Here is a 25567-nt window from a genome sequence, read left to right on the forward strand (position 1 = left end):
CTATCCTGGAGGTGATATATTTTTAACAAATATCTCACATGATTTTGAAGGTAGTGGTCAGTGATTGCACTTTGAGAACATTCACAGGGTCCTCATACAAATTTCTGGTGCCTGTAACTCTCCCCTATCAAGGCAGGAGTTTCCGCCCTTTTGAATATAAACATAGGTTTGGGGGATCCTTCATAATACTTTCTGAAAGCACTGGAATCTGTAACAGACCTGTGGGAGTCAGAAAATGGGGTCCTTTCCCCCCTCATTTAATACTTAGAACTATATTGGGAAGTTAGTAGGAGTAGTAATTTTCCCATATAATAAGCTCATTCTTGTACACGTAGAAACAGAGAAAAGAACTACAAAGGTAAATGTTAGTGCATGTTGAAATGTATTTAAGAACTCTGTTTTTGTTGGCAAGATTGTTCTTATTGTAGAAGTGGATATTATCAGATTATTTTAGATGTTATTTAACATTTGATTTATTTACCAAATTGTCCTTACTTTGAATGTAAGCAAACTTTTTTATTGTGGTAAAGTATACATAGCATAAAATTACCATTCTAATCATTTTTTAATGTACCATTTAGTGGCATTAATTACAAGCAAACTTGTTTTTTTTTTTTTTTTTTGAGACATAGCCTCACTCTGTCACCCAGGCTGGAGTTCAGTGGCACTATCTCAGCTCACTGCAATCTCTGCTTCCTGGGTTCAAGCGATTCTTGTGCCTCAGCCTCCTGAGTAACTGGGATTACAGACACACACCACCATGCCCAGCTAATTTTTTTGTATTTTTAATAGAGATGGGGTTTCATTGTATTGGTTAGGTTGGTCTTGAACTCCTGACCTCAAGTGATCTGCCTGCCTTGGCCTCCCAAAGTGCTGGGATTATAGGCATGAGCCACCGCGTCTGGTATACAAACTTTTGATTACAGTTTGACACCTGTTGATGGACAGAAAATGGAGTAACCGTACAGGCAGGAATGTTCTAGTCTGCGTGACAGTTACAGTTCATTTTATAAATAAACAGTTTGACTTTTTTTGGTAGTTATGGTCCCTACCCTGAGTGCTGGATCTCTATTGGTATTCGAACAAATCCAGGGAATCTGCAAGGCTGAAGGGCAGATTCTTGGCAGTGGTAAATTCAGTAGGTCCTGCCACCATTTGAGGCCTCCTTGGAGACAGCCATACTAGTCTAATCTCTTCTTGACTTTCCCAGAGGTCTGTTGTGAATTCTAAGGCTTTCAGAAAATATTTCGGAGAATCCCACAATGATAAAATTTCCCAGTTTTTGTTTTAAAACAAAGTTGAAAAGTATTATATTAGGGGTCAGGGTGAGGTGATGCTGATGGTGACAGATGGCCCCCTTGGTGACAGGGAGGTATGAAATAGCCTGGAGTGTGGAAGTGTACTATGGGTAGCTTATTTATTAGATCAGTATAAAGTATAGATTTAAGAGAGATTAAAATGGCGTGCTTGATTCAAGTCATTAAATTCTAAAGTTCTATTAAAATTGTAGAGGAGATACAATAATACAAATTTCAGCAATAAGGATAGATTTATAATCACACTAGGAGGACAAGGGTGCTGTGAAATATTTCTAGAAGATACGAAACAAGGAATTAGATCTTGGTGAAACCAAGAGAGCCAAGGAACTGACAGCCACATACAGATGATAATTTAAGAAGTACCTCTAGTTGTAGAGACAGCTCTGAGATGGAGTGTCTGTAGTGTGCTAAGCCAGATTTTTGAAGGACTAGATAGTTATTCTGGTCTCTGACTCAGAGCTACTGGTCCACAGAATTCCTCTAAGCTAAAACTGTAACACAATTTGATGTTTGCCAAATAAGGTGAGACTCACAGAGTATATATGCAGAGCATATAATGCAGAGCATACAAATAGGGGCCATCGAAGTGTGGCAATGCCCTAGGTGTATTGTGATTACCACTAGGAGCTTTATTCCTCATACTTAGAAAACAAGCAAACAAAGAAAAATCTGCCAGCTATTTCCCAATTTTCCTTCTGACTGTTCCTTTCTCCTTCCTCACACAATTAAAATGCTAGGTTTCCTATAATTGCAATCTTCAGGGAGTTTTTCACTCAAGCCCAGAAAATAAACTCCAGATAATGATACTGAGAAATTTATTGGTTGGAAAACTGCTATCTGCAGGCCTCCCACTACCTATTTCTTAGTAGATTTTACATTTTTAAAGGGTTGTAGAACACCAAAACAATATATGACAGATTATGTGTTTGGGCCTCAAAGCCTAATCTTTATATAAAAAGTTTGTTGACTCCTAGGCTCTCATTTGCAAGTAGACAAACAAATGAGAAACAGCAAATATTTAAGGAAAAGAGCAACATGAAAAATATACAGCAAACTTAACAAGCAGAAAATTCCTGGGGAAACAATTCAGGGGGAAAAAATGACCAAGTATAATTAGTATTATATGGAATAATAATTAGTACGACTTATAATAGTTTCATATGTAATCCTCATCATATTATGTCATTATAATCTTCAAATATTTTAGAGGTTATTGTACTAATTTTAAAAATGCAAGTTGCTATAAGGAAGTATCTTGGAAATAAAAAACAGTTGTGAAAATAAACTGTTTTAGGCTGATTAGTTGAATAAACATGGCTGAGAATCAAATTACTGAGCTAGAATTTTGAGCTGAAGATACTTCCAGAGCTTACAAGAAAAGATAAAAAAGATGGAAGTTACAGTAAAACACGTAGATGTATCTCTTAAAGACACAGAAAACCCAGAACACCGTCTGTTTAAAAATTAAACTTCATGAGATTAAGAGCCGTTATGTATAGAGAATTCACCATTGAATTCCCTGCATATATCACAGTGCCAGGTAAATACTATGCAATAAATATTTTTGAATGTATGTATGTATGTTACGGTATAAATATACAGAGGAGTTCCAGAAAGTGAAAAAAGAAGTGGAGAATAGGGAAAAAAAAATCTTCTGATGAAAGATTCATATTAGAAGTCTCCAGTGCTGAGCAAAAACAATGAAAAAGTCATACAGGATGAATATGGACAAAATAGGTGTAATCCCAAGCTTAAGAGAAAAATCTCAAAATGTCTAAAGAGAAACAGTGTGCCTGTAAGGGGAAAAGAATCACATTGGTCTCAAACTAGTCATCTGTACATTGGAGTGCTACAACATACTGCTATTTTTGAAGTTCTGAGGGAGAACTATTTTGAATTTAGACTTCTATCTTGAGTGAAACTATCAAGAGTAAGGGCACAGTAAGGACATTCTAGCAATTTTAGAACATGCAGGGATTTCAGAAATTAACTCATAAAACACAATCTGCACAGCATGATACCAAATTATGTAAAGAAAAACTTGGTAAACAAGAAATTGTCAAATTTATAATCATAGCTACGTATTTGAACACAGCTCTTAGAAATTGTCAGATAAAGAGTTCAAAATAGAGGAAACGTTTTGAATTATATAGTGCACAAATTTTAATAGCTATAGAATATTTCTTTTCAAATGCCATGAAAAGATGACCATGAAGCAAAAACCACAATTTTTTTTGTTTGTTGATAGGTAGGAATTCAGGGTCCATCCTGTCATTACAATGCAATGAAACTAGAAATTAGCAAGTGGATAGCAATAAATCAATTTTAAAAAACCAGACAAAAGAAAACATTGTCCTTGTAATGCTTGCATTTAAAAGGAAATAACTTATGAAAGAGAATCTCTATTTTATTTAAGCAGTTCTAGATTATACAAAATGTTGAAACATCTCAATTTGGTCTCTGAGGCTAGCATAATCCTTATTCTAGAAAATTGTTCATCAAAGATAACTGTAGACCAGTCTCACTTAGGATCAAATGTAATTTGTTGAAATTGGTCATGTTGAAAAAACATGACCAATTAAATACCCCAAAATAATGTGTCATGGTAGAGTAGGGTTTATCTGAAAAGTGCAACATGACGTATTATGTAACTCAATCCTTTAGGAAATTTATTACTTTAACTTAAAAAAAAAAACACGATAAGCTTGATAGATGCTCGAAAAACATTTCCTAAGATTTAACACAGTCCAGATTTAAATTTGTCAGGCTGAGAATAGAATAAAGCCTTTTCAACTTGGCTAAGGAGTAGGGAGGTCTTCCAGAAAGCTTCATCAAACATCTGCATTCAAGTCAGGATTAAGACAGTAATGACTGTTGCCTATGCAACAATCATTTAACCCTAAGAAATAGAAGTATTAGGAAGAGAAAACATAGTCCTTATTTTGAGCAGTGTGATTGTAGAGACAAACATCCAAGAGAAACAGTTGAAAAACTATTAGAAATGACAAAAGGTAGTTTTGTTTAATAGTTCACCATGAAAATCTGTACTATATAGAAAATCTGTATATAGAATATAGCATTGGCCAATTGGAAATGTAATTTGAAAATCCCATTTGCAACAAAACTTGGAACTGTATACTGGAACTGTATACTGTCTAAGAATAAACAGTGGGAAAAATGCAAAATCCATATGAGGAAAATGATACATTTTAATGGAGGAAATAAAATGCCTGAATAAACACTGTGCTCCTGTCTGAAAAATATTGTCTATATGCCAGTTATCTTCAGATAATTTATAAATTACCATTCCAATTGTTACTTAGGGTTAGTAGTGGTGGTAAGAGAAAGTTAAAAATACCAGCTTCAGGAATATTGAAGTGTCTTTCTCATATATGTAAGTTCAGGTAGACAAGGCAGGGCTGGTGTCACCCTTCAAGGTGTCAGAGACTGAGGCTCCCTCTATCTTGTTACTTTGCTGTCTTTAAAACCTTATCTTTGGCCGGGCGCGGTGGCTCATGCCTGTAATCCCAGCACTTTGGGAGGCCAAGACTGGCAGATCATGAGATCAGGAGATCGAGACCATTCTGGCTAACACGGTGAAACCCGTCTCTACTAAAAATGCAAAAAATTAGCTGGGCGTGGTGGCGGGTGCCTGTAGTCCCTGCTACTTGGGTGGCTGAGGCAGAGAATGGTGTGAACCCGGGAGGCAGAGCTTGCAGTGAGCCGAGATCATGCCATTGCACTCCAGACTGGGCGATAAAGCGAGACACTGTCTCAAACAAACAAACAAACAAACAAACAAACCTTATGTTCAGTCGTCCTGTGTATATTCCAGCCAGTGGAGAGGGAGAAAAGGACTGTTCCCAGAAATTGTACCTACTTTTCTACATGAATCTCATTGCTTAAAGCAGCCATATGAATACAACTAGCTTCCAGGATGGGAATTGTGTTTATTCTATATGGCCATGTTCCTAAGCAAAAAAGCAGGGCTTCTATTAGAGAAAAAGGGGAGAATGGATGTTAGCGTATATTAGTGTATTACTAGAAGTATATACCACTTAAGTTTATTCAGAAACTCATATGCAAAGTAAATAACCAAGAAATTTGTTTTACATGAGGAACACGACTTACATTTCATACTACAGACATACAACAAAACTACAATAAGTATATCAAAGATAAACACATCAATGAAACATTAAAGAAACAAACTCAAGTAATATGTAGATACATAGTTATATGTTAAAATCATGGGTAAAAGCCCAGGCACAGTGGCTCACGCCTGTAATCCCAGCACTTTAGGAGGCCAAGGCAGGCGGATCACTTGAGGTCAAGAGTTTGAGACCAGCCTGGCCAACATGGTGAAACCCCCTCTTTATATGTAAACATATATATATATATGTTTTTTTTTATTTTTAAAACAGTAGGTTATAATGATATGGTACATTATAATGTAAATGTTAAATCTGGAAAATGTAGAGAAGTATAAAGAATAAAATAAAAATAACTAGAATTTAACCACCAAGATACAAAAATTAGCTAGGCATGGTGGTGCAAGCCTGTAATCCCAGCTACTTGGGAGGCTGAGGCAGGAGAATCGCTTGAACTCAGGAGGCGGAGGTTTCAGTGAGCTGAGATCGTGCCACTACACTGCAGCCTGGGCGACAGAGTGAGAACCTGTCATAAAAAAATAAAAAAGAAAAAAAATCATGGGTAAAAGAAAAGGAGCCTATGAATGATTAAAAAAAGAAAAAGAAAAACACAAAACACAACTACCCAAGTACGAAAACAAAATGTAGGAAAAATCATTTCTAATTTCAGAGTGGAGGTCTTTCTAAGCGAAATATAAACCCCAGAAGCTGTAAGGAAAAAGTTTGACAAATTTGGTACATGAAGAAAAAAACCGAAGGGTGAAAGACACCATTAACAAAGTTGAAAGAAGAGTAATGGGGTGGGGGGAATATTTGCAATATGTGTAAGAGTCGAAAGAATAAATTAAGTCAACAGCTCCAATTTATCAACCATTACCTTGGTAAATATGAAAAGAATTGTAGTAGTCACTGTTGGTGAGGAAAACAAAACAAGCCCTTTCCAAGATGATCCATGGCTGTATAAGTTGGAGGACAATTTGGAAGTATCTAGCAAAATTGAAAGTGTACATACCCCTTAATCTAGCAATCCCTCCGGTAAATAGCTATGTATTTGCTAGAAATCACAAATGTCTGAAATATGCACGAATGAAAAGATACCTATTTCATAAAATCTAAAATGCATTAAGGCTAATGCTTTTTTTATTCCTATAGGAAAACGTCAAAAACAAAAAAAGAGTTTACAAAACAAATACCACCTGGATGACAGTGATGGTAACAAGCCATCAGTGGTAAGATGCATCCAAACACCAAAAATGATAAAATGTGAAGGCAAAAAGTTTTTTTTTGTTTAAGAATTGATGAAACAGGATATAGCTATAAGAATGGTCTTTGCAGCATGATTTGTAATAATGAGAAATAGGAAATAAATTTAACAATAAAGGGAATAATTAAATTATGGTACAGGCATCACAATTGAATTCTCTAGCCATCAGGAAGAATGAGAGAGATCTCTCTGTTTTGACTTGGAAAAATCTCCAAGATATATTGTTAAGAGGAAAAAAGCAAGTTACAATATAATATATAGTATATATTAGAGTTTCACTTAGGAAAAATTATATATATGTATATATGCAAGTATACAAATTCCAAACTTTCTACAGGATGCATAGAAATAAAAACACATTTGCCTAGAAAAAATGTCTGAAAGGATATATAAATAGCGTTTATGCATGAAGAGGGAAGTTGAACTGGGAGAGTGTGGACTTTTGTTTTTACTCTACCAATTTCTGGTTTTTTTTTATTTTTAAAACAGTAGGTTATAATGATATGGTACATTATAATGTAAATGTTAAATCTGGAAAATGTAGAGAAGCATAAAGAATAAAATAAAAATAACTAGAATTTAACCACCAAGATAAATAGCGCTATTAATAGGTTTTGTACATTTCCTTATGATCCATTTTCCTTTGCAAGGAGATACATATTGATACTGTTTCTTAAGCTAAGAGAAACAGGAAGAGCAGGTTTACATGAGGAAGATGATAAATCAATTTTGGGACATGTTAAATTGGCATTGCCTGTGGGATGCTGAAATTGTGTTATCAAGTAAGCAATTGGATATATGGATATGGTGCTTAGGGGAGCTCATGATCAGCTTAGAGTATTAATGCTTTCTCTTCCAAGTAAAGAATTTTAATATTCATGTGTCTGACACAAATAAAAATGTAATTCCTTGGGGCAGCAGAGTGTAACACAGCTTATTAGCCTTGGGATTTAACGAACCTTCCTTACCTGCTGTTCCCCACTCCTACCCCAGCTGTACCATCTTTTAGTTCTGTCCATCTTGGGAAAAACACTTAAGAAAAGCCTCCGTTTTCTCATCTATCACATGGAGATAATGTTATCTTCCTTGCTAGATTGTTACAAAGATGAAACGAATGTAAATAAACACCTAGCACTGTCTAGGGTGCCTGGTTGGCCCCTTAACATTTTAGTTTTCCTATTATTACTTAACAACAACAACAAAAACAGAGCTTATTTGTTTGTTCATTTTTAATTAGAGATAAGACAAAAAGAAGTATTGGCCTGGTAAATCCTTACATGAAGTTAAGGCAAAAAAGTTTTTAGAATTCATTTTGACCTTGTTTTGATCTTTCATAACATGTTTTGAAGATTACATTATATCCATTTGTTTCTCTTTAAGGTTTGCACAGACCTTTGGTGAAAATTAACAAAATCATGACCTGATAATTTGGTATAATTAAAAGGAAATAATTTATGAAGTTCTCATAAAAGAATTAATCACACTTATTCTCAATGATTTTTTTTTCCATTTGGCATCAAAGATCCTCAACTGACAAGGACATTAATAACCTGCTAATAGAGCTTCAAACTTAGCCACCCCTAAAGGGTTAAATCACTCTACTCAAGTGGGGTTTGAATTGCTTGTCAGTGCTGAGGGTCACTGTCGCAGTTAAATGACAGATGTTTTCCTGAAAATCCCTTGTATCCTTTCTGGTGATACAAAGTTCAGTGTCTGTAACAACAGGGTGGTGTTCTTTAATAACTGTTAAATTTACTCTTTAGAGACTTTACAAAGATGTCCTATTGCTCCTGGAGGACTCCCTTGACACCCAACTCTGCATTTTCTTTTTGCATAATGCCTGCAATTTAGAGCCACCGGGCTCCTTGTTGTATAACTCCTGTGTCCTTAGTTCAGTATAACCAGAATACTCATAAATCTCCTTTTCTTCCAGTAGCTTTCTGTAGCAGCTGAGGTATGACAGTGATGTCCCTGATCTATAATTCCAGACAGCCGTAGGGTGAACTGATAAACCAATCCAAAGCCACTACGTCAGATAAAATGATGTTGTTTGCACAACTCAGTGCCCTCGAGAGGTAGTCATGTAATACTCCCAATTTGTATTCTGCATAAAACTCCCTTTACAAGTTATAAACTTCCTATGGGGAACAAACATATCTAGCTAAAAGATGCTGAACATATGACTATATAATGTAATTTTAAACTCAAAAGGAGTGGGCTAAGCCTCTTCTATCCTAGAAACTGAAAGCTATACATAAAAAATCCTGTCTAAGTATGACATTCTTCAATTTGGAATTCTAATTAAGCAATGTTTTCCTGAGACCCTGGGCTTCATACATAATGTTAGGAATATAACTGATTAATATAAACATATGAATTGTACTTACGATGTTTAAGTACTTTATTCAGTCATCACAAAAAATTTAACTGATTGTTTTATTATTTGTACTTTATTGACTTACAGTTGAGGCATCTAATTAAATGATTTCCGTGGTCACATTAATTACATTGGAGAAACCTTGACTAAACCATATATTTTTATTTGCATGGTACTTCCTAATTCTTCTCCCATTCTAGATCAGGGATTCTCAGTCTTGGCACTACGTGGCCAAAACTGGATAATTCTTTGTTGTGGGAGGTTGTCCTGTGCATTATAGGATGTTTAGCAACATCCCTGGTTTCTACTTAGATTCCAGTAGCATACAGCAGTGTGACCATCAAAAATGTTCCCAGACAGTGCCAAATGGGAGGCAAAAATCACTCCTAGTTGAGAACCACTGGTCTAGATATATTAAAGGAAATTAGGTGTGGAATTTGAACTAACTTAGAGCAAAATTCTAAATGTTCTGTTAAAGGTATTAAGATTTTCCTAAAACAAAACAATGCAGTTTAGATTCAGCTGTTCTAGGAAGTATTCCTGGGTTTTCTCAGCCTTCTTTCTCTATATTCACCAGTAACTCTGAGCCCCCTGACCCCCTGCTTACTTCATCAGAACGTGCACAAAAATGTGGAGATGTTTCTTTCTCCACTCTACACTGTGGGCCTCTGCTTCCCAGAAAGTTCTTGTGTCACTCTTTTTTCTATCTCCAGCTTCTAGCACAGTGCATGCCACATAGTAGATGCCCCAGAAAGGAATTTGTTGGATGAAGGAATGCTACAGCTATTTTTTTTCTTTTAGATGTATCATTTATAAATATATAGACTTTAAAAAAATGTGTGTAGGGATTTTTATTTTGCTTTCTGGTATCTCTTTAATTTGTATAAACTTGTATGATTTTGTTTTCTTGAAGCATTATTTATTCATCTTACAGATATTGGGTGCTTACTATCTGCCAGATACTGATGCATGGAGCTAAGTATATGGTTATGAACAAAACAGATATAATCCTTGTCCTTAGGAATCTTAAAGACAATTAGGAGGCAACTACAATTCAGGAATGACCTACTTACCCAAGTCTATCTGACGACACTGATTTCCAAACAAAATTGTATAAGGCCTAGAAACTGCCTCTAGATACACTGTACATAAGAAACATGCCCTGTAGACTTCATGGGTTTCCCTCATGCTTCAGAGATCCTGAATTATTTCTTCTAACTTCATCCATGCTCAAAACCCCACAGGAGAAAATTCGTAGTCAACAGTGGTGGTGTATGATTGTTAGGAAGTACAACACATCTTCAAATAATATTGTTTTGTTATAATATTGATGAGAAAACAAACACTGATTCCTGGCTGGGCCGTTGTTTGTGTGGAGTTTGCATGGTCTCCCCATGTCTGTGTTGGTTTTCTCTGGGCACTCCAGTGCCCTCTTGCATCCCAAAGCTGTGCATACTAGATGAATTGGAGTGTCTAAATGGTCCCAGTCTGAGTGAATGAATGCATGTGTGTGAGTGTGCCTTGCAAGGGAATGGCGTCCTGTGCAGGATGAGTTCCTCCCTTGTGTCCTGAGCTGCCCAAATGGACTCCATTCACCCACCACCCTGAATTGGAATGAGTGGGTTGGACAAACAAATGAATAAATGAATAAATATAAATTTCTATCAAAATCAAAATTTGTACAGTAGACAATAATCATACAAATGCACAACAATAAATGATGCGGTATGGAAGTACTCAGCGAGCCTGCCATATTTGTGATTGTTTTTGAACTGCATGGTGGGAGGAAGTGGTCCTTACAATTTTTGCTCTGCAAACGTGTTCCTTGATTTAATCCACCAACACTATGGGTCACTCACTGATTCACCAAAAATTGGGTAAATAATTATCTTATTTGTTTTTATTAATCTTTCTTAAACATATGTATACTCGTATTTATTTTGTGTTTAATGTCTTTGTTTAGTGTTGTTTGTCTTTAGATATTTGGTGGTGTTTTGTGAGTAGAAATATGAAATAGGAACTTAATTTTGTTTATATTAATTAGCCTGTGGTAAAATTAATTTTGTTATAGTTGTTTCGCTTAAAGTTGCAGTTTCCAAGAAACCGTCTATGATGTTAAGTGAGGATTTTACTGTATGTAACATAGAGACAGTGCCCTGTTCTTCAATCGGTCACTTCCCATGAAGGGGCCTCCCAGGAACTAAGAGGCAATATTCCAAGGAAGATTTTGAGAGAGGGAGAAAAGGCCTTGAATAGCTTTCTTTCTCCTCTGGTTACAAATGTATCCCTAAGTTTCATTAGGATCCATCAGCTGTCTGAGTACTCATGGAGTATAGTAAGGAAAACAGGTCAAGCTCTCTTGTCCAGTAACAAAAATAGGTCAAAGTCTCTTGTCCTTACCTCCACCTGCTTGCTTACTTTCCTTAATTTCCCTGAAGTTGCCACTCCTTATACCAGCTTTCCATATACCCCAAGGAGTGTCCACATGAATATTTGCTCACACTACATGCGGCCACTGCCAAACACTGAGGTCTCTCTGCGTGCCCTCTCTAAAGGCTTCCTGTGAATCTAAATTTGGTACTATGCCAGCAATATCATATGTGATCCTGCCCCTGTCTTTCTAATCTCTTGCCACTCTTCCCCTTACCTGTTATGCCACAGGTACACTGGCCTTTCCACTCCTCTGATATTCGACACTTGTTTCTGTCTTTTAGCCATTGTGGTTATTGTTTTCTTTGCCCAGAATGCTCTTTTCCCAAACCTTTGCATGACTGGTTCCCGTTCATCATTCAGCTACGTTAAATTGCAACTTCCTCAGAGAGGACTTCTCATGTAATCATTCTCTATCCCATCACTCTGTTACCACTCACCACTATCTAAAATTATTTTATTTATTTGCTTATCACGTGTCTCCTTCACTGGAATGTAAGCCACATGAAAACAATAATTTTATCGTTTAATTCGTCACTGGTACCTTAGCACTTAGAATGGCAGGCACTCAATGAACACAACCAAGGTTTTCTCAATGGGTCATTACAGCTTTTTCCCTCAGGATTAGTTTCATGATGACTCTTAGTTTAATTTGAATCCCTTCTAGACGTGTAAGACTCTTCCTATATGATGTTTTGATAAGATATTTGACATTTATACACTGAAGAGTCTTTGAATAACAGAGCTACATTATCTTTTAAAAATGTTCTCTTACATGTACCCTAAACTACCTTGAGAGTTTGAGAATCAGTCTTGGTTGTATTTGGCTGCAAGCAACAAAAGTCTATGTATGTTGGCTTAAAGAAACAGGGTTTACTTTTCTCACATAACAAGAAGTCTGGAGTTAGATGACTATTTGTATCGGATCAGCTGCTCAGTGTTGTCTGAGTCAGCATCTCAATTTTTTTGACCTTCCCCACAAAATCTCAAGATGCAGTTGCAACTCCGAGTAATGTGTCTACATTAAAGATAGAAAGAAGGGATAGTAGGGAGGGTTGTCCCCAGACCTATCTGTCTCCCTTATCAGGAAAGCAAATATTTTCCTGGGAATTCTCTAACAGACCTTTGCCTCTGTCTCTTTGATTAGAACTGGGTCACATGGCCATTCCTATCTGTCTATAGTAACATTTAATACATGTATTAATTTATTCAAATATGTATTAAAACTCATGCAGTGTATTCTGCTAGATATTATGTATGAGAGGGGCATAAAATGAATGAAATATACATAAATGTAAAATTTCATACTGCATTTATGAAATTTTCAGTCTAGAAGGAAAAGTAAGACTTGCACAGAATACAAATTGGAAAGTGGCAAATATTAGACTGTTAGATCCACAAGGATAGGGATTATGTCTGTTTTGGTTTGCCCCAATTTTGCCCTTAACCAGGCATATTCCTGTACACAGCAGAAATTGAACACGTATTTGTTCATTTGAACAAAAGAAAGGAACAGATAGAATGTGATTAGACTTCAGAGAAGGAAAGATATATTCCAATGGAAGGAATTAGGCAAAGCTTTGCAATGGAAGTGGTATTTAACCTAGGACTTGAATGATGCAAATGATTTGGAGCTAAAGAACTGAAGATAATGGGAGTGGCAGAAGAAAAGCATTCATGGAAGTATCAGCAGGAGCAAGGCACAGAAGAAAATCATGCACTGTCTCTAGGGAACAATATGTGCCTTATATGCAGGTCACTTGAACGCAGTAGAAGAGTCAGTGGGTGGCAGGTCATGGAGAGCCTTGGATGCTAGCCTAGAGGGTTTGGATTTTTGTCTGAGGCATGAGGGAGACAATGGGGTGACATGAGCAGAGCTGTACTTCAGGAGGATGAACCTGCCAGCAATTTTAAGATGTATTGGAATGAAGACAAGCTGGTATGAGGTGGAGAGTGCAGTTAGAAGGCTAGTGTAACATTCCAGACAGAAAAGGTGATAACCCAAGGAAGGCCTAAACATGGGTAGCTGGAGAGGAGGCAATAGGTTTAAAAGATGCACATAGAAGAAGGCAGTACCTGCGATTCATTTGAAGCAGGAGGCCAGTGAGATGGAAAAATATCAAAGATGGACTATGATTTTTTAACTAGAGTGACTGAAGAATAGTAGTACCATGAAAATAAATCAAGCTCGCTGAAGGAAAGCCTCACGTTGGTTGGTTTGTGAGGAGAAATGCTAAGCTTCATTTTGGTCATTTTGAGTTTGAAGGCCTTTTTGGATATTCAAGTATGAATAAAGTTTGGGTGGTAAGTGTTGGAGTTTCTCTGTCAACAAGGAAATGATGGTCAAAATCCAAGGAGTATTCCAAGAAGAGCACAGACAGGAAGAGATTCTAAAGACAGATCTATGGTGCCCTTCAGCATGCTGAAGCCATCCCGGGCCCTTATCACTGTGTCTAGGTAACCAGTCTTTACATAATAAAGAGGTTTGGGTAACAGAGGATGTCTTTGGAGACCCTAAGCTAAAGTATTGTCGGTAATTTTGGTTTGGGGGTATGTGTGCATGTGTGTATGTGTGTTTGTGCATGTGTGTGTGTGTGTGTGTGTGTGTGTGTATGTGACAGAGAGAGAGAGAGAGACAGAGAGAGACTGGTTCTTCAATGATTTAGTGATTGCCAGTTCTGCCCTAAGCAGTTTTTATAGTGGGAAGCAGGGGGCAGCAGAGTCCCACCTTTCAAAAGGGATTCAGCCCATAAAATCACATTTTTCTGTATCTTTTTTTGTTGTTGTCAATGAAAACATATCCCCTTCTAAAAGTTGTAGAAAATCATTTCTAAGTTGCTGTCTTTGGGCACAGCATATGGATCTGGAGCTTAACTTTTGGGGAACCTATCTCCAAGCTGATTATGGAAACCTCATTTAAAGAAGGGAGTTAAGAACTTAAAGAACTTATTTACTGGTGATGGTCTGATTGATGCTATTTCAATGAAAGAGCTGGGATTAGAATTTCAATGGGGAATTTTTAGCCTGAAGGCTAACTCTGTCCTGAAGACTTTGGTTTGTATTTAAAGGAAAGAGAATTAGATTCATCACAGCAGCACTTTTAAGATACATTTGCTATTATAGTTACAGTAGTGGTGAATACAGTCCACAGTCCTTGCTGCTATTGGTGGCTTTTCCTCAAGACAGGTTAACCTGGGATAACGGTGGGAAATGAAGCCATGGTTACAATAATAATTCATATTGCTTTTTTTTTTTTTAAACCTAACTCTATTGCAGAACCTCTAGTTCTTTCTCATCTCTGTTGCTTTACCTCTCAGTCTTTGCCTGCTGTCTAGACTGCCTGTGAAGCAAGCGGCGCGAGGCTTCTTCTTTCTGTTTCTAGTGCTTGGCTGTGGTGTCTCCCACCAGGTGATGTCAGTGCTGGGCCCTGAGCAGTGGGTCCTACTGTGGCAGAGCCTTGCTGGACTGTGCAGAGGTGGGGGGCTTGCTTCTCCCTTTTCTGCCATACTTTGTTTGATGGACAAGGACCGTATTACTGTGCATTTTCACGTCTGATTGCCTACGATGTATAGGTGTTTGACATTCTTTTTGATTGTTGCTGAATAGGCACCAAAGACTTTTCAGCTCCGTCTTATGGAATTTCAAATTAAAAATTGTTAAATTAGTTCTTGCACTTTTTCTTTCTAGGTTTCAGACATGTATCCATAGGGATAAGAACAAAAAGCAAACTCTCATGAGTTCCAGAAAAAAGGTGGAGGCAATGTGCAAACAACGGTGCTTAGCGCAAATTGTTGAGATGAGATGAGGCCTGAGGTAGGGGCCGCACACACATACATCTTTAATATTGCTTTTGACTCTTGCCACACCACCCTATCGTTAGTTCTTTGATTGTGGCATTCCCCTTAAACTTTCAGGCCTTTGTTCATAGTACTTTTCCCCGGTAATCTCTTTCCTCTTTTCTGTTTCATAAGCTTTTCTTTCCTGCCTTAGTTTTCTTTTTCCCCCATAGCACTTACCACTTTTGAACACATTATATAATTTATTATGTTTATTGTCTGTTCTCCCATCCTCCTACTAGAATATAAAAGATCTGTGAGTGCAGGGATCTTTGTTTTATTCACTGATCTATCTCAAGCACCTAGAATACTACTTTGAATATAATAGGTATTCAATAAATGTTTGTTAAATGACCAAGCGGATCCTTGAAGGCGCAACTCAAATGTTATTGCCTCAGCGCTCTACTCTCAAACCTGGATAAAATTTGTTTATTCTTCTATATTATCATTGTACTTTGTTTATATTTGTATCACAGCAGTTAAGTCTATCATGAAGAGTTAATTCATATTTCAATAAAAATGATAATAATGTAATAAAATATTAAATTGGACATTTTAACTGAGGTGCCAAGTTGCAATAAGTATGAAATTCCAAAGTGGTTTGCCATCCAAAAATGCAAATTTTCATGAGTTTCTTGACTCTTAAAAAACCCCACCCACATTAAAGATATCGAAGGATCGAGAGAGTGGAGATGAGGGGAAGTTTGATAGGATTTCTCTTGAGAAAGCGTGGTTGTGAGTACCCTGCCCCTGCCAGGAAGAGCACAGAGACTGCTTTTCCCTTCAGATGAAGTCCAGCTTCCGAAGGGACCTCATGGAGATGTGTGTCTCTGGCAGTGAGGAAGACACAGCTGCTTTCTGAATCCTACTTGGAAAATTTAAAAGGCAAAGGGACAGGATGGCCAGCTGCTCTAATGGCAGGAGCAAGGAGACACTCCCAGAGTTAGCTGGGGGAGAGTTTCCCTTGGAGCAAATGTGAGCCATGTGGGAGCCTGAGCCAGGCAGGAGTCATTTAAAATCCTTCCCAAGATTGCTGCCTGGAGGAGAGACGGGACGGCAGAGAAAGGAGGTGGCTAGCCAGGGTAAGATACATTATTTCTGTCAGATGAAGAGTATTCAAATATTTCTATTTTTTTTTTTTTTTTTTTTGGTGGGGGAGAGCCCTGAAAAACCCAGGGAATTGTTAGAAAAAGTCATCTTTAAACACCTATCAGGCCCTCAGAGCAAGAAGCTGGCCCAAAAGAGAATCAGTTAAAATAAGAACTTTCTGCCCACCTTTACCTCTCCTCCATCCCACTTTCTTTGCCTCTGGCAGGGTCAGAAACTAGACAACAAGCTGGGGGAGAGAAGAAATGCTGAGGGCTGGAAAGACGTGTGGGGATGGGGCAAGGGAGAGGCCTCTTTTTCTTACTAAGTGCTGCCAGCCTGCAGCAAAACCCTCCTGGGAGACAATTTAACATTAAATCAGGTTACAAGTTATACTTCTTATGAGGGACTGGACTTTCTGATTTCTGAATTAAGAGCTTTTATGGCCTAAAGTGACCTGAACACTTTTTTTTAAAGTTATTGTTACCTAGGAATAATCAGAAAGGTTGTGATGATGGCTGAGATTTTGTCCAGGGTCAGGGGAAGTACTTCCCCCGCTACATAAATTTTAAAAGGGACAGTGGGCGTCAGAAATAGTCATGCTGTGTGATTACCTCCCATGAGTACTCACAGTGTCAGTGACAATAATCGTGTTCGCTGATGTTTATTGTGCGTCCACTGTTTCTCAGGCACTCTGCTAAATATTAATATATTTGCCTGTGCCCAACAACCCTATGTGGTAGGAACTCTTCTTATCCCATTTTGCACCTAGGAAAACTCAAGTTCAAAGACGTCAAATAACTTTCCTGAGGTTTCCAACTAGTTAGAAATAGAGTTCGTGTTTGAACCCAGGTGGCCTTGCCATATTTTATTCTTTAATAGAGTCAGATTTCCTTAGGAATTCGTGTTCATATACTTTTTTTTTTTTTTTTCCTGAGACAGAGTCTCGCTCTGTCACCCAGGCTGGAGTGCAGTGGTGCGATGTCAGCTCACTGCAACCTCTGCCTCCCGGGTTCAAATGATTCTTCTGCTTCAGCCTCCCAACTAGCTGGGATTACAGGTGCCCACCACCTCACCTGGTTAGTTTTTGTATTTTTTTTAATAGATACGGGGTTTTATCATGTTGCCCAGGCTGGTCTCGAACTCCTGACCTCAGGTGATCCTCCTGTCTCAGCCTCCCAAAGTGCTGGGATTACAGGCATGAGCCACCGTGCCTGGCCTCATGTTCATATTCCCTGTGTACAGCACAGGGTCTGGCATCTGGTGGTGAACTGGGTCTTGCTCTTTTTGCCCAGGCTGGAGTGCAGTGTGTGTGATCACGGCTCACTGTAGCCTTGATCCCAGGCTCAATCAATCCTCCTACCTCAGCCTCCCAAGTAGCCGGGACTACAGGTGTGCACCACCATGCACAGCTAATTTTCGTGTTTTTTGTAGAGGTAGGGTTTCACCATGTTGCCCAGGCTGGTCTTGAGCTCCCGGGTTCACACGATCCACCCACCTTGGCCTCCCAAAGTGCTGGGATTACAGGTGGGAGTCATCACGCCTGGCCTAAACAAAATTTTTAATTTTTTTTTTTTTTTTTTTGGAGACGGAGTCTTGCTCTGTCACCCAGGCTGGAGTGCAGTGGCTCAATCTTGGCTCACTGCAAGCTCTGCCTCCTGGGTTCACGCCATTCTCCTGCCTCAGCCTCCCGAGTAGCTGGGACTACAGGCGCCCGCCACCACGCCCAGCTAATTTTTTTGTATTTTTACTAGAGACGGGGTTTCACCTTGTTAGCCAGGATGGTCTTGATCTCCTGACCTCATGATCTGTCTGCCTCGGGCTCCCGAAGTGCTGAGATTACAGGTGTGAGCCACCGCACCCGGCCACGAAATTTTTAATTTTTAATATGTGTCGTTGACAATATTTTACAGTAACACATATAAAATTTAGCAAAATATAGTAACAAGGAACATAGACTTTAGAGTCAGTGGATACGGGTTTGAATCCTGGTTCCACCTCTTGATCGCTGTTCTGTCTTTGGGAAAATGACTTAACCTGTCCATGCCCCAGTTTCCTCATTTATAAAACAGAAAAATAGTACCTATATCATAGTGTTATGGTGAGGACCAAATAAGATAATAAACATGAAGCACCTAACACTGCCTAGCATTTGGCACATGGTAGATGTACTTGTCATACCCTGTGGCTCAAAAATGGGATGACATTTACTTATTTGGGTTATGTGTTATTTTATATTTCTGAATTCTCAGCAGTAGAGTTTCGTCACGGTATACAGTCAGACCCAACCCTGAGAAAAATTGTGAAGTACAGTTGAAGCTCTTGACCAGCCCACATGCTCCATTCCTGCAGCAGTCTTGCCTTTGGATGCCCCTGCTGGCTGGGTGCTCCTGCTAGTTGGCCACTCACTGCTCCCATGTGCATCAGCCCACCTTGTAAGGTGTGTGTTTGTAGTGCATCCCTGTGCTTGTTCCTAAATCTGTTTGTAACTGTAATTACATAATTCAATTAAATATTATTTAAATAGAGTATGCGTATGAAGAGATTGGAGGACTTTTACAGTTATCTCCCTGCCTTGCCTTTTCTCTCTAATGAGGGCACTCTTTCCTCATGCTTGCTTCCCTTTGTTTAGGGCAAAGAAGTGACTAAATTCATTTATACTAAGGCACAAATGCCTGCTGCCCCTCTCAGGGTCAACTGCATTTTAATAGAGATTTAATGCTGTAGCCAAAGGAAGAAAGCTCTAATTTTGGAAGTTGGGTAGGATGACTGATTTGTCCTATCCAAAAACATGTCGTAAATCCTTCTTCATCCTTCCTCTGCATACTTTGAAATATGTTGTTATTTCTGTTACAATTGTGCATTGTGTCTCCATGGCCATTCATACCTCTGGCCAGAGGAAATGTATGTTAACCCTTTTCAGATTTGCCTTGAGAATACTCACCAGTGGCGCTTGTGGCTGCAAGACCCTGAGATAACCTTGCCACAAAATATCTCACTTTTTTAATTATTTTTGCATTGCTCTAGTATATCAACTTTGGAAACGAAAAACATCATTCTATTTATAGGATTCTGTTTTTAGTAATGGTATTCTGGCTTACAAAATATAGTAATTCTCAATTGCTGAAAATGTCAGATCCTAGAAAACATAGCATTCCTATGTGTGATGTTAACATTGTCCTTGAACAGTTGTTGCCTGAAGATTGATTTGATGAATCCGATTTTTCTGAAATAGACAATTCTGATATTAGTGCTGTTTAGAAATAACTCCAAGAACGACGATGTGGTTTGGATCTGTGTCCCCACCAAATCTCATCTTAATATTGTAATCCCCGTGTGTTGAGGGAGGGAGGTGATTGGATCATGCAGATGGTTCCCCCATGCTCTTCTCATGATAGTAAGTTCTCATGAGACTTGATGGTTTTATAAGTAGCAGTTTCCCTGCTCTTCCTTCTCCTACCACCTTGTGAAGAAGGTGCCTGCTTCCCCTTCTGCCATAATTATAAGTTTCCTGAGGCCTCCCCAGCCATGCAGAACTGAGTCAATTAAGCCTATTTTCTTCATAAATTACCCAGTCTTAGGGAACTTCTTAGAAGTGTGAGGATGTACTAATACAAATAGTTTTTATCTTTTATTTTCACATTGAAAATCAGTCAGATTTGCTTCAGCCTCAAAGAGCGTGTTTACGTAAAATTAAATGAGTGCTGGCAATGAGTGGCACATTTTTTTTCTAAATGGGTGAATTGTCTAATTGTCATTTGTGTTATTTCACTGAGAGTGGTGCAGTACACATTGTAGTTAAATTTGGAGGCAGAAGCTATGGAACAACTTCTCCCACCCACAGAATATACTCACACCTTTTGTTCTTTTGTGGCCAACCCCCGGGTACAGAGATACTCACAAAATTTAAATGTACTGAATTCCCATATGGCAACATGGGTCTTTTATTTATTTTTGCACACTGCCTTGGTAAATGTTCATAGAACAAAAAGCCTGATTCCCACTTAATATATGTTTATATATTTATATGTTCATATATTCATATATGTTCATTTAGTGAAGAATTAAGAACATGTTACAACTGGAATTATACAATTGAAGGAACTTAGAGAAATTTTAGTCCAAACACCTCATTTTATGCATAAGGAAATTGAGCCAAAGAGAAGTGACTTGCCTAAGTTCATAGAGTGGGTTAATCCCAGGGTTGGATTTAGAACTCAGATCTTCTGACTCTTAATCTGGGGCTCTTTTGCTGTTCTAGCTATTATATTTGAAAATATTTAAATAATATCCAACATTTATTGACTACATATTACATTCCAGATGTTATTAATACTCTTTACATTTATTAATCATTTTACTCTCACGACAGCCCCACGAAGTGGGTACTATTATTATCTTATTTTACAAATGCAGAAACTAAAGCATGCAGAGTTAAATAACTTCTGCAAGGTCAAATGGTAGAATCAGATCTTGAAAGTAGGAATTTTAGCAGAAGGTACTCCAGATAGATGGAGATTTCTTTGGTTCTTCTTATTTCTTCCAGTCTCCATCTTTTGAATACTTGAGAATTCACTCAGTAGCTTTCTCATACATAAGGGAATGATAGTCTTGGTAATTGTACTTACCATGACTTGCCCTAAATGGAAATTACCTTGGGCTGGTGTTCAGCTATGCTCTGAACCTCAGGTATGCATTGAGTATGCTAGTTAAGATTATCCAAATAATCCTTGCTTTTCTGTAAGATGCCGCCCACCACCTTTTTAGAGATGATTATCCTTTACAGTTAAGTAGTTGTGAGATAACATGAATTACCTCCCCTGAACTCAACACAGAAGCTGTGACAGAGCATGAAGAAGGTTGTTGACTCTAAGAGAAGGACAAAGAATTGTGACAAGTCCCTGAAGAGAGAGAAATTTGATGAGCCCTTTATTGGAAATCAGTGGTTGCCCAGAGCAGAAGAAGGCCGTGTGCCTAGGACAGGAGTAGGCAATGGATAACTTTTCAGTTGTGCCATTTCTTTTTCTCTTCCCCGTTGTTCTGAGTAGGTCATGACCTGAAGTGTCAAGAAAGAAAAATGGTAGCACTAGCCCAGCAACTGGTGGGAGTAAGGGAGTAACATCAGGCTTCTACTTGAGTCAGGTTGGGGATAAGAGCAGATGAAAGCCAGAGGTCTTCATCCCGGCCCACATCTACCCATATCACATGGGCTAGGCCATAAGAAAGACCAGGATGGGGGTTCTCTAGGAAGCATGGTTCTCTGGTGCAGGAAACCCCAGTGAGAAGTGGTCAAACCTAGATTTTAATGCCAGCCACTCTCCACTAGAAGGCATGTCTCCCCTTTTATACTCCCTAAGGTCATACGAAGGAGAGTAAGGGCCTGGGCTTTCGTGCCTCACTTTCAGGTGCATAACACTGATCAGTGTTCACTAGGGGGTCGGTTTCCTAGAGGAACCTGCATACTAGAAGGAAAGAAATACCAGGGGAGTAAAACCACTGTTACAGAAAGAAAATAAATGGAGCAACGTTTACCAGGTTTAATGCAGGATTAATGAAACCAAAGAATAAGAATTTAAAATAAGCATACTATCATCTAATAGGTTGACAGGAAATAAGTTGGAGATATGAAGCAGTAACAAGAAGTTAGGAAGAACATAGTGCAAATATTGGGTATGAAATTGTAATTATTGAAAATAAGAATTCAATAAATTGATTAAATAGCAGAGTGAATATAGCCACAGAATGAATTAGTGAATTGGAAGATGAGGACAAGGAACTCTTTTGGAAGGCATTAAGAAGGATAAAGAGATAGAAAGTATAAAGTGAATGTTAAGAGATTTACAGGATTGGCATAGAGCTTTCTGCATCGGTTATCAGTCAGGGTCCCTGCAGGCAAGAGAGAATGAACACATTAAGCTGGAATTTTAAAGAGACCTTAATGAAAGCACTATTTAAATAATAGAATTTAAGGTGGAGGACATGGTATACTGGTGAAAGGAACAACAAATCAAGAAAACGTAATAATAAAAGACAAAACTGACAAACTATGGAGAAAAAATGGATAAATTAAAAATTATAGTTGGAGATATTGTTGTATTGCTTTCGAGAACTAATTGAGCAAACAAAAAGTAAATAATATCTGGTATAAATAATATAACTAATAGGCTTGAACTAACATATACACATACATATGTAAACAATATAATCTTACTCTCAACAGAGAGTATAAATCATTTTCTAGCACAGGTAGAACATTTAAAAACTTTACTACATACCAAGCACAAAGAAGTCTCAGTGAAGATAATCAGCACTATTCAGACAATGTTCTCTGACCAAAGGGCAAAAAAATAAGATATCATTTTTTGAATAAAAATATCACAGAGAAAAGTTGTAAGGGAAATTGGGAAGTACATAGAAGGGAAAGACAATGAAAAGACTATGTAGTATCTTCACATAGCCAAAATAGAGCTTAGAAATAAATGTATAGCTCTGATAGAACGTATGAGAATATAATCAAATAAACTAATATGTCAATTTAGAAAACTGGAAAAAGATAAATTGAATACACTTAGAAAAAATAACCAGGAGAAAGGAAAAAGAAACAAAACAAAAGAAAAGCAAGACAAAATAATAAACTGTAGAATTACTTCAAATTAGAGAAGACTAGTCAATTGAAAAGCTCATTGTCTGAAAATTTTTAGATGGGCAATAACAGCTAACACCTATGTAGTGCTTACTACATTGTTACACTTGTGTAGTACTTGTATATTACTCTAAACTCTTTACATCTACTAATGCATTTTATCCCCATGGCAACCCTATGAGGTAGGCACTATTATCTCCATTTTACAGATGAGAAAATAAAGCAGAAGAGGCATATTAAATTTTGCACAGTAGGGAGTGTAAAGGAAACAGTTGCCTATACAAAGATATTATGAAACTTTTGAAGACTATCATGACCAAATGTTGACCAAAATGTTGAAAACAAGAAAGAAATGAATAAATTTCTGGAATAATATAAAATGTCAAACTTGTTTTAAGAATGAAAAAAATTTGAATAAGTCAAAGACCAATAAGGAGTCTGATGTTATAAAGATATCCCTCCCCTCAAAAAGCCCCAGGCCTGGGTGGTTTTATAGATGACTTCTATCAGTTTTTCAAGAAAGAGGACACCTCTATCTTAAACAAGTTGTACAACAAAATAGAAAATTAAAGGCAACTGCCCAAAATATTTTTAAAAATTAATATGAAATTTACATAACATAAAATTAAACATTTTAAAGTGCTTGATTTATTTTATAGAGTGAAATTGTCAATGACTTCAAAACTGGATCAAGTTAGTATGGAGGAGAAAGAAAATTAGTGATTCATTTTACTTGTGAGCCCATTTAAAAACTATGAAAAAATGCTAAATGAAATATAAGTTAACAAAACTCTGATGTTATACTGTGAAATGATACATTACAATCGAGTAGGGTTTATCTATTGAATGCAAAGATGGTTTAGTATCTGAAAATCTGTCAGAGTAATTCACCACATTAACAGACTAACGGAGAAAAATTATGAGATGATTTTAATCCATGTGAAAAATTTTGATGTAGTTTAGCATATATATCTTGAAAAACAAACCCAGAAAACTGGCCATAGAAAGGGCATAATACAATATAGACCACATTCAATAATCTTCAAGAAATACAGTACTTAAGAATGACGAATTCCTTTTGAAATTCAGGAAAATTTGAGGATGTCCTTTATCTTTATTTTAATAATGATTCAACATTGTACTGGGGATTCTAGCCAGCATAATAAGAAAAATAAATAAGATACAGAAATTGGAAGGGAAGGGACATAGCAGTCATAATTTACAGATGATATAATTATCAACATGGAAAATCTAGCAGAGTTTAGCAGTCAATTAGAGCTTAAATGAGAATTCAGCAGTGTTATTTGATACAAGATAAACTTACATACATTGATAGTGCACTTTCTATACCAACAATAACCCACTAGAGTATGATGAAAAAGAAGATATTATTTATAATATTAACAGTAACAAAAAACAATAAAGTATCTAGGAATTACCTAGTAAAGAACAGATAGGACTTTTAAAGAGAAAAGTTTTAAACTTTTTTAAGGGACACAAAAAGATCAGAATAAATAGAGTTCATGGATGGCATTACTTATAAAAATATCAACTTCTTTCTATATCTATACATTATACAATATTAATAAAAATTCTAGTAGGATTTTTTTCAAGAACTCAAGGTTTAAAAAATTTACCTGGAATGAATATTCATGAAGAGTTATTTTTTTGAAAAGGAATAACAAGGAGAAGAAACATGTGCAATGCTATTTTATAATAAACCATGTAGAACACACATAAGACCAAATGGAAAAAAGGAAACGAAATTAATAGTGCAGACAGAGCCATGGATACATGGTGGTGTCATAAATTGGATGGAAAATGATAGATTGTTCACTACAGTGTGTTTGGAACATCATATAGCACTGGCTCACTCTTTCACCGACTGTATCTCCAATACTGTTGGATCTTTATTTTACATTATGTACACAGTTGAACCTAAGATGGATTAAAGACCTAAAGGTGAATGTGGAAAAACATATCAAATAGAATTTATTATGAATATTGGTAACAAACCATAGTAGTATTTATACTACCTGTGAATTTCATTAGTAGAAATTATAGATATTTTCATGCCACATTAAATTGTTGTAGATATGTCATTAATACTTTGAGATTATGGTAATTATTAGATCTACTGTCTTCTCACTGAATGCTTTAATAAAGTAGTACATGTATTGTTATGTCACAAATAAAAATATTTTTATAACAGTCTTTCAATAAATTGGTTTTCTTTGTAATTCCAAGTGTATTTTATTTTATTATTTAAGGGCAATGTTTTGAGTAGTCCATAAGCTCTATCAGACTGTCAAAGAGGTCCATGGCACTAAAACAAGGTTCAGAAATTCTGAGAAAGAAGACGTGATCTGTAGGTCAGATGCTAACGAAAGGTCAAGTGAGATGAAGACTGCAAAGGAGTATCAGATTTGGCTGCCATTACAATAATTATGCTAAGAGAGTC

General features: G+C 37.1%; 1 protein-coding gene across 1 annotated transcript in view; it reads left to right on the plus strand.

Annotated features, from left to right (window-relative positions):
• Positions 1-25317, plus strand: part of ZNF326 (zinc finger protein 326) — a 62671-nt gene extending 37354 nt beyond the window's left edge. The window contains exon 13 of the mRNA XM_063625374.1: positions 6623-25317. Within this exon, the coding sequence (XP_063481444.1) occupies positions 6623-6762 (140 nt within the window). The 3' untranslated portion in view covers positions 6763-25317. The remainder of the gene's footprint in view (positions 1-6622) is intronic.
• The last annotated feature ends 250 nt before the right edge of the window (positions 25318-25567 follow it).

Source organism: Symphalangus syndactylus, chromosome 12 (assembly GCF_028878055.3).
Source record: "Symphalangus syndactylus isolate Jambi chromosome 12, NHGRI_mSymSyn1-v2.1_pri, whole genome shotgun sequence".
Lineage (NCBI taxonomy): Eukaryota > Metazoa > Chordata > Mammalia > Primates > Hylobatidae > Symphalangus > Symphalangus syndactylus.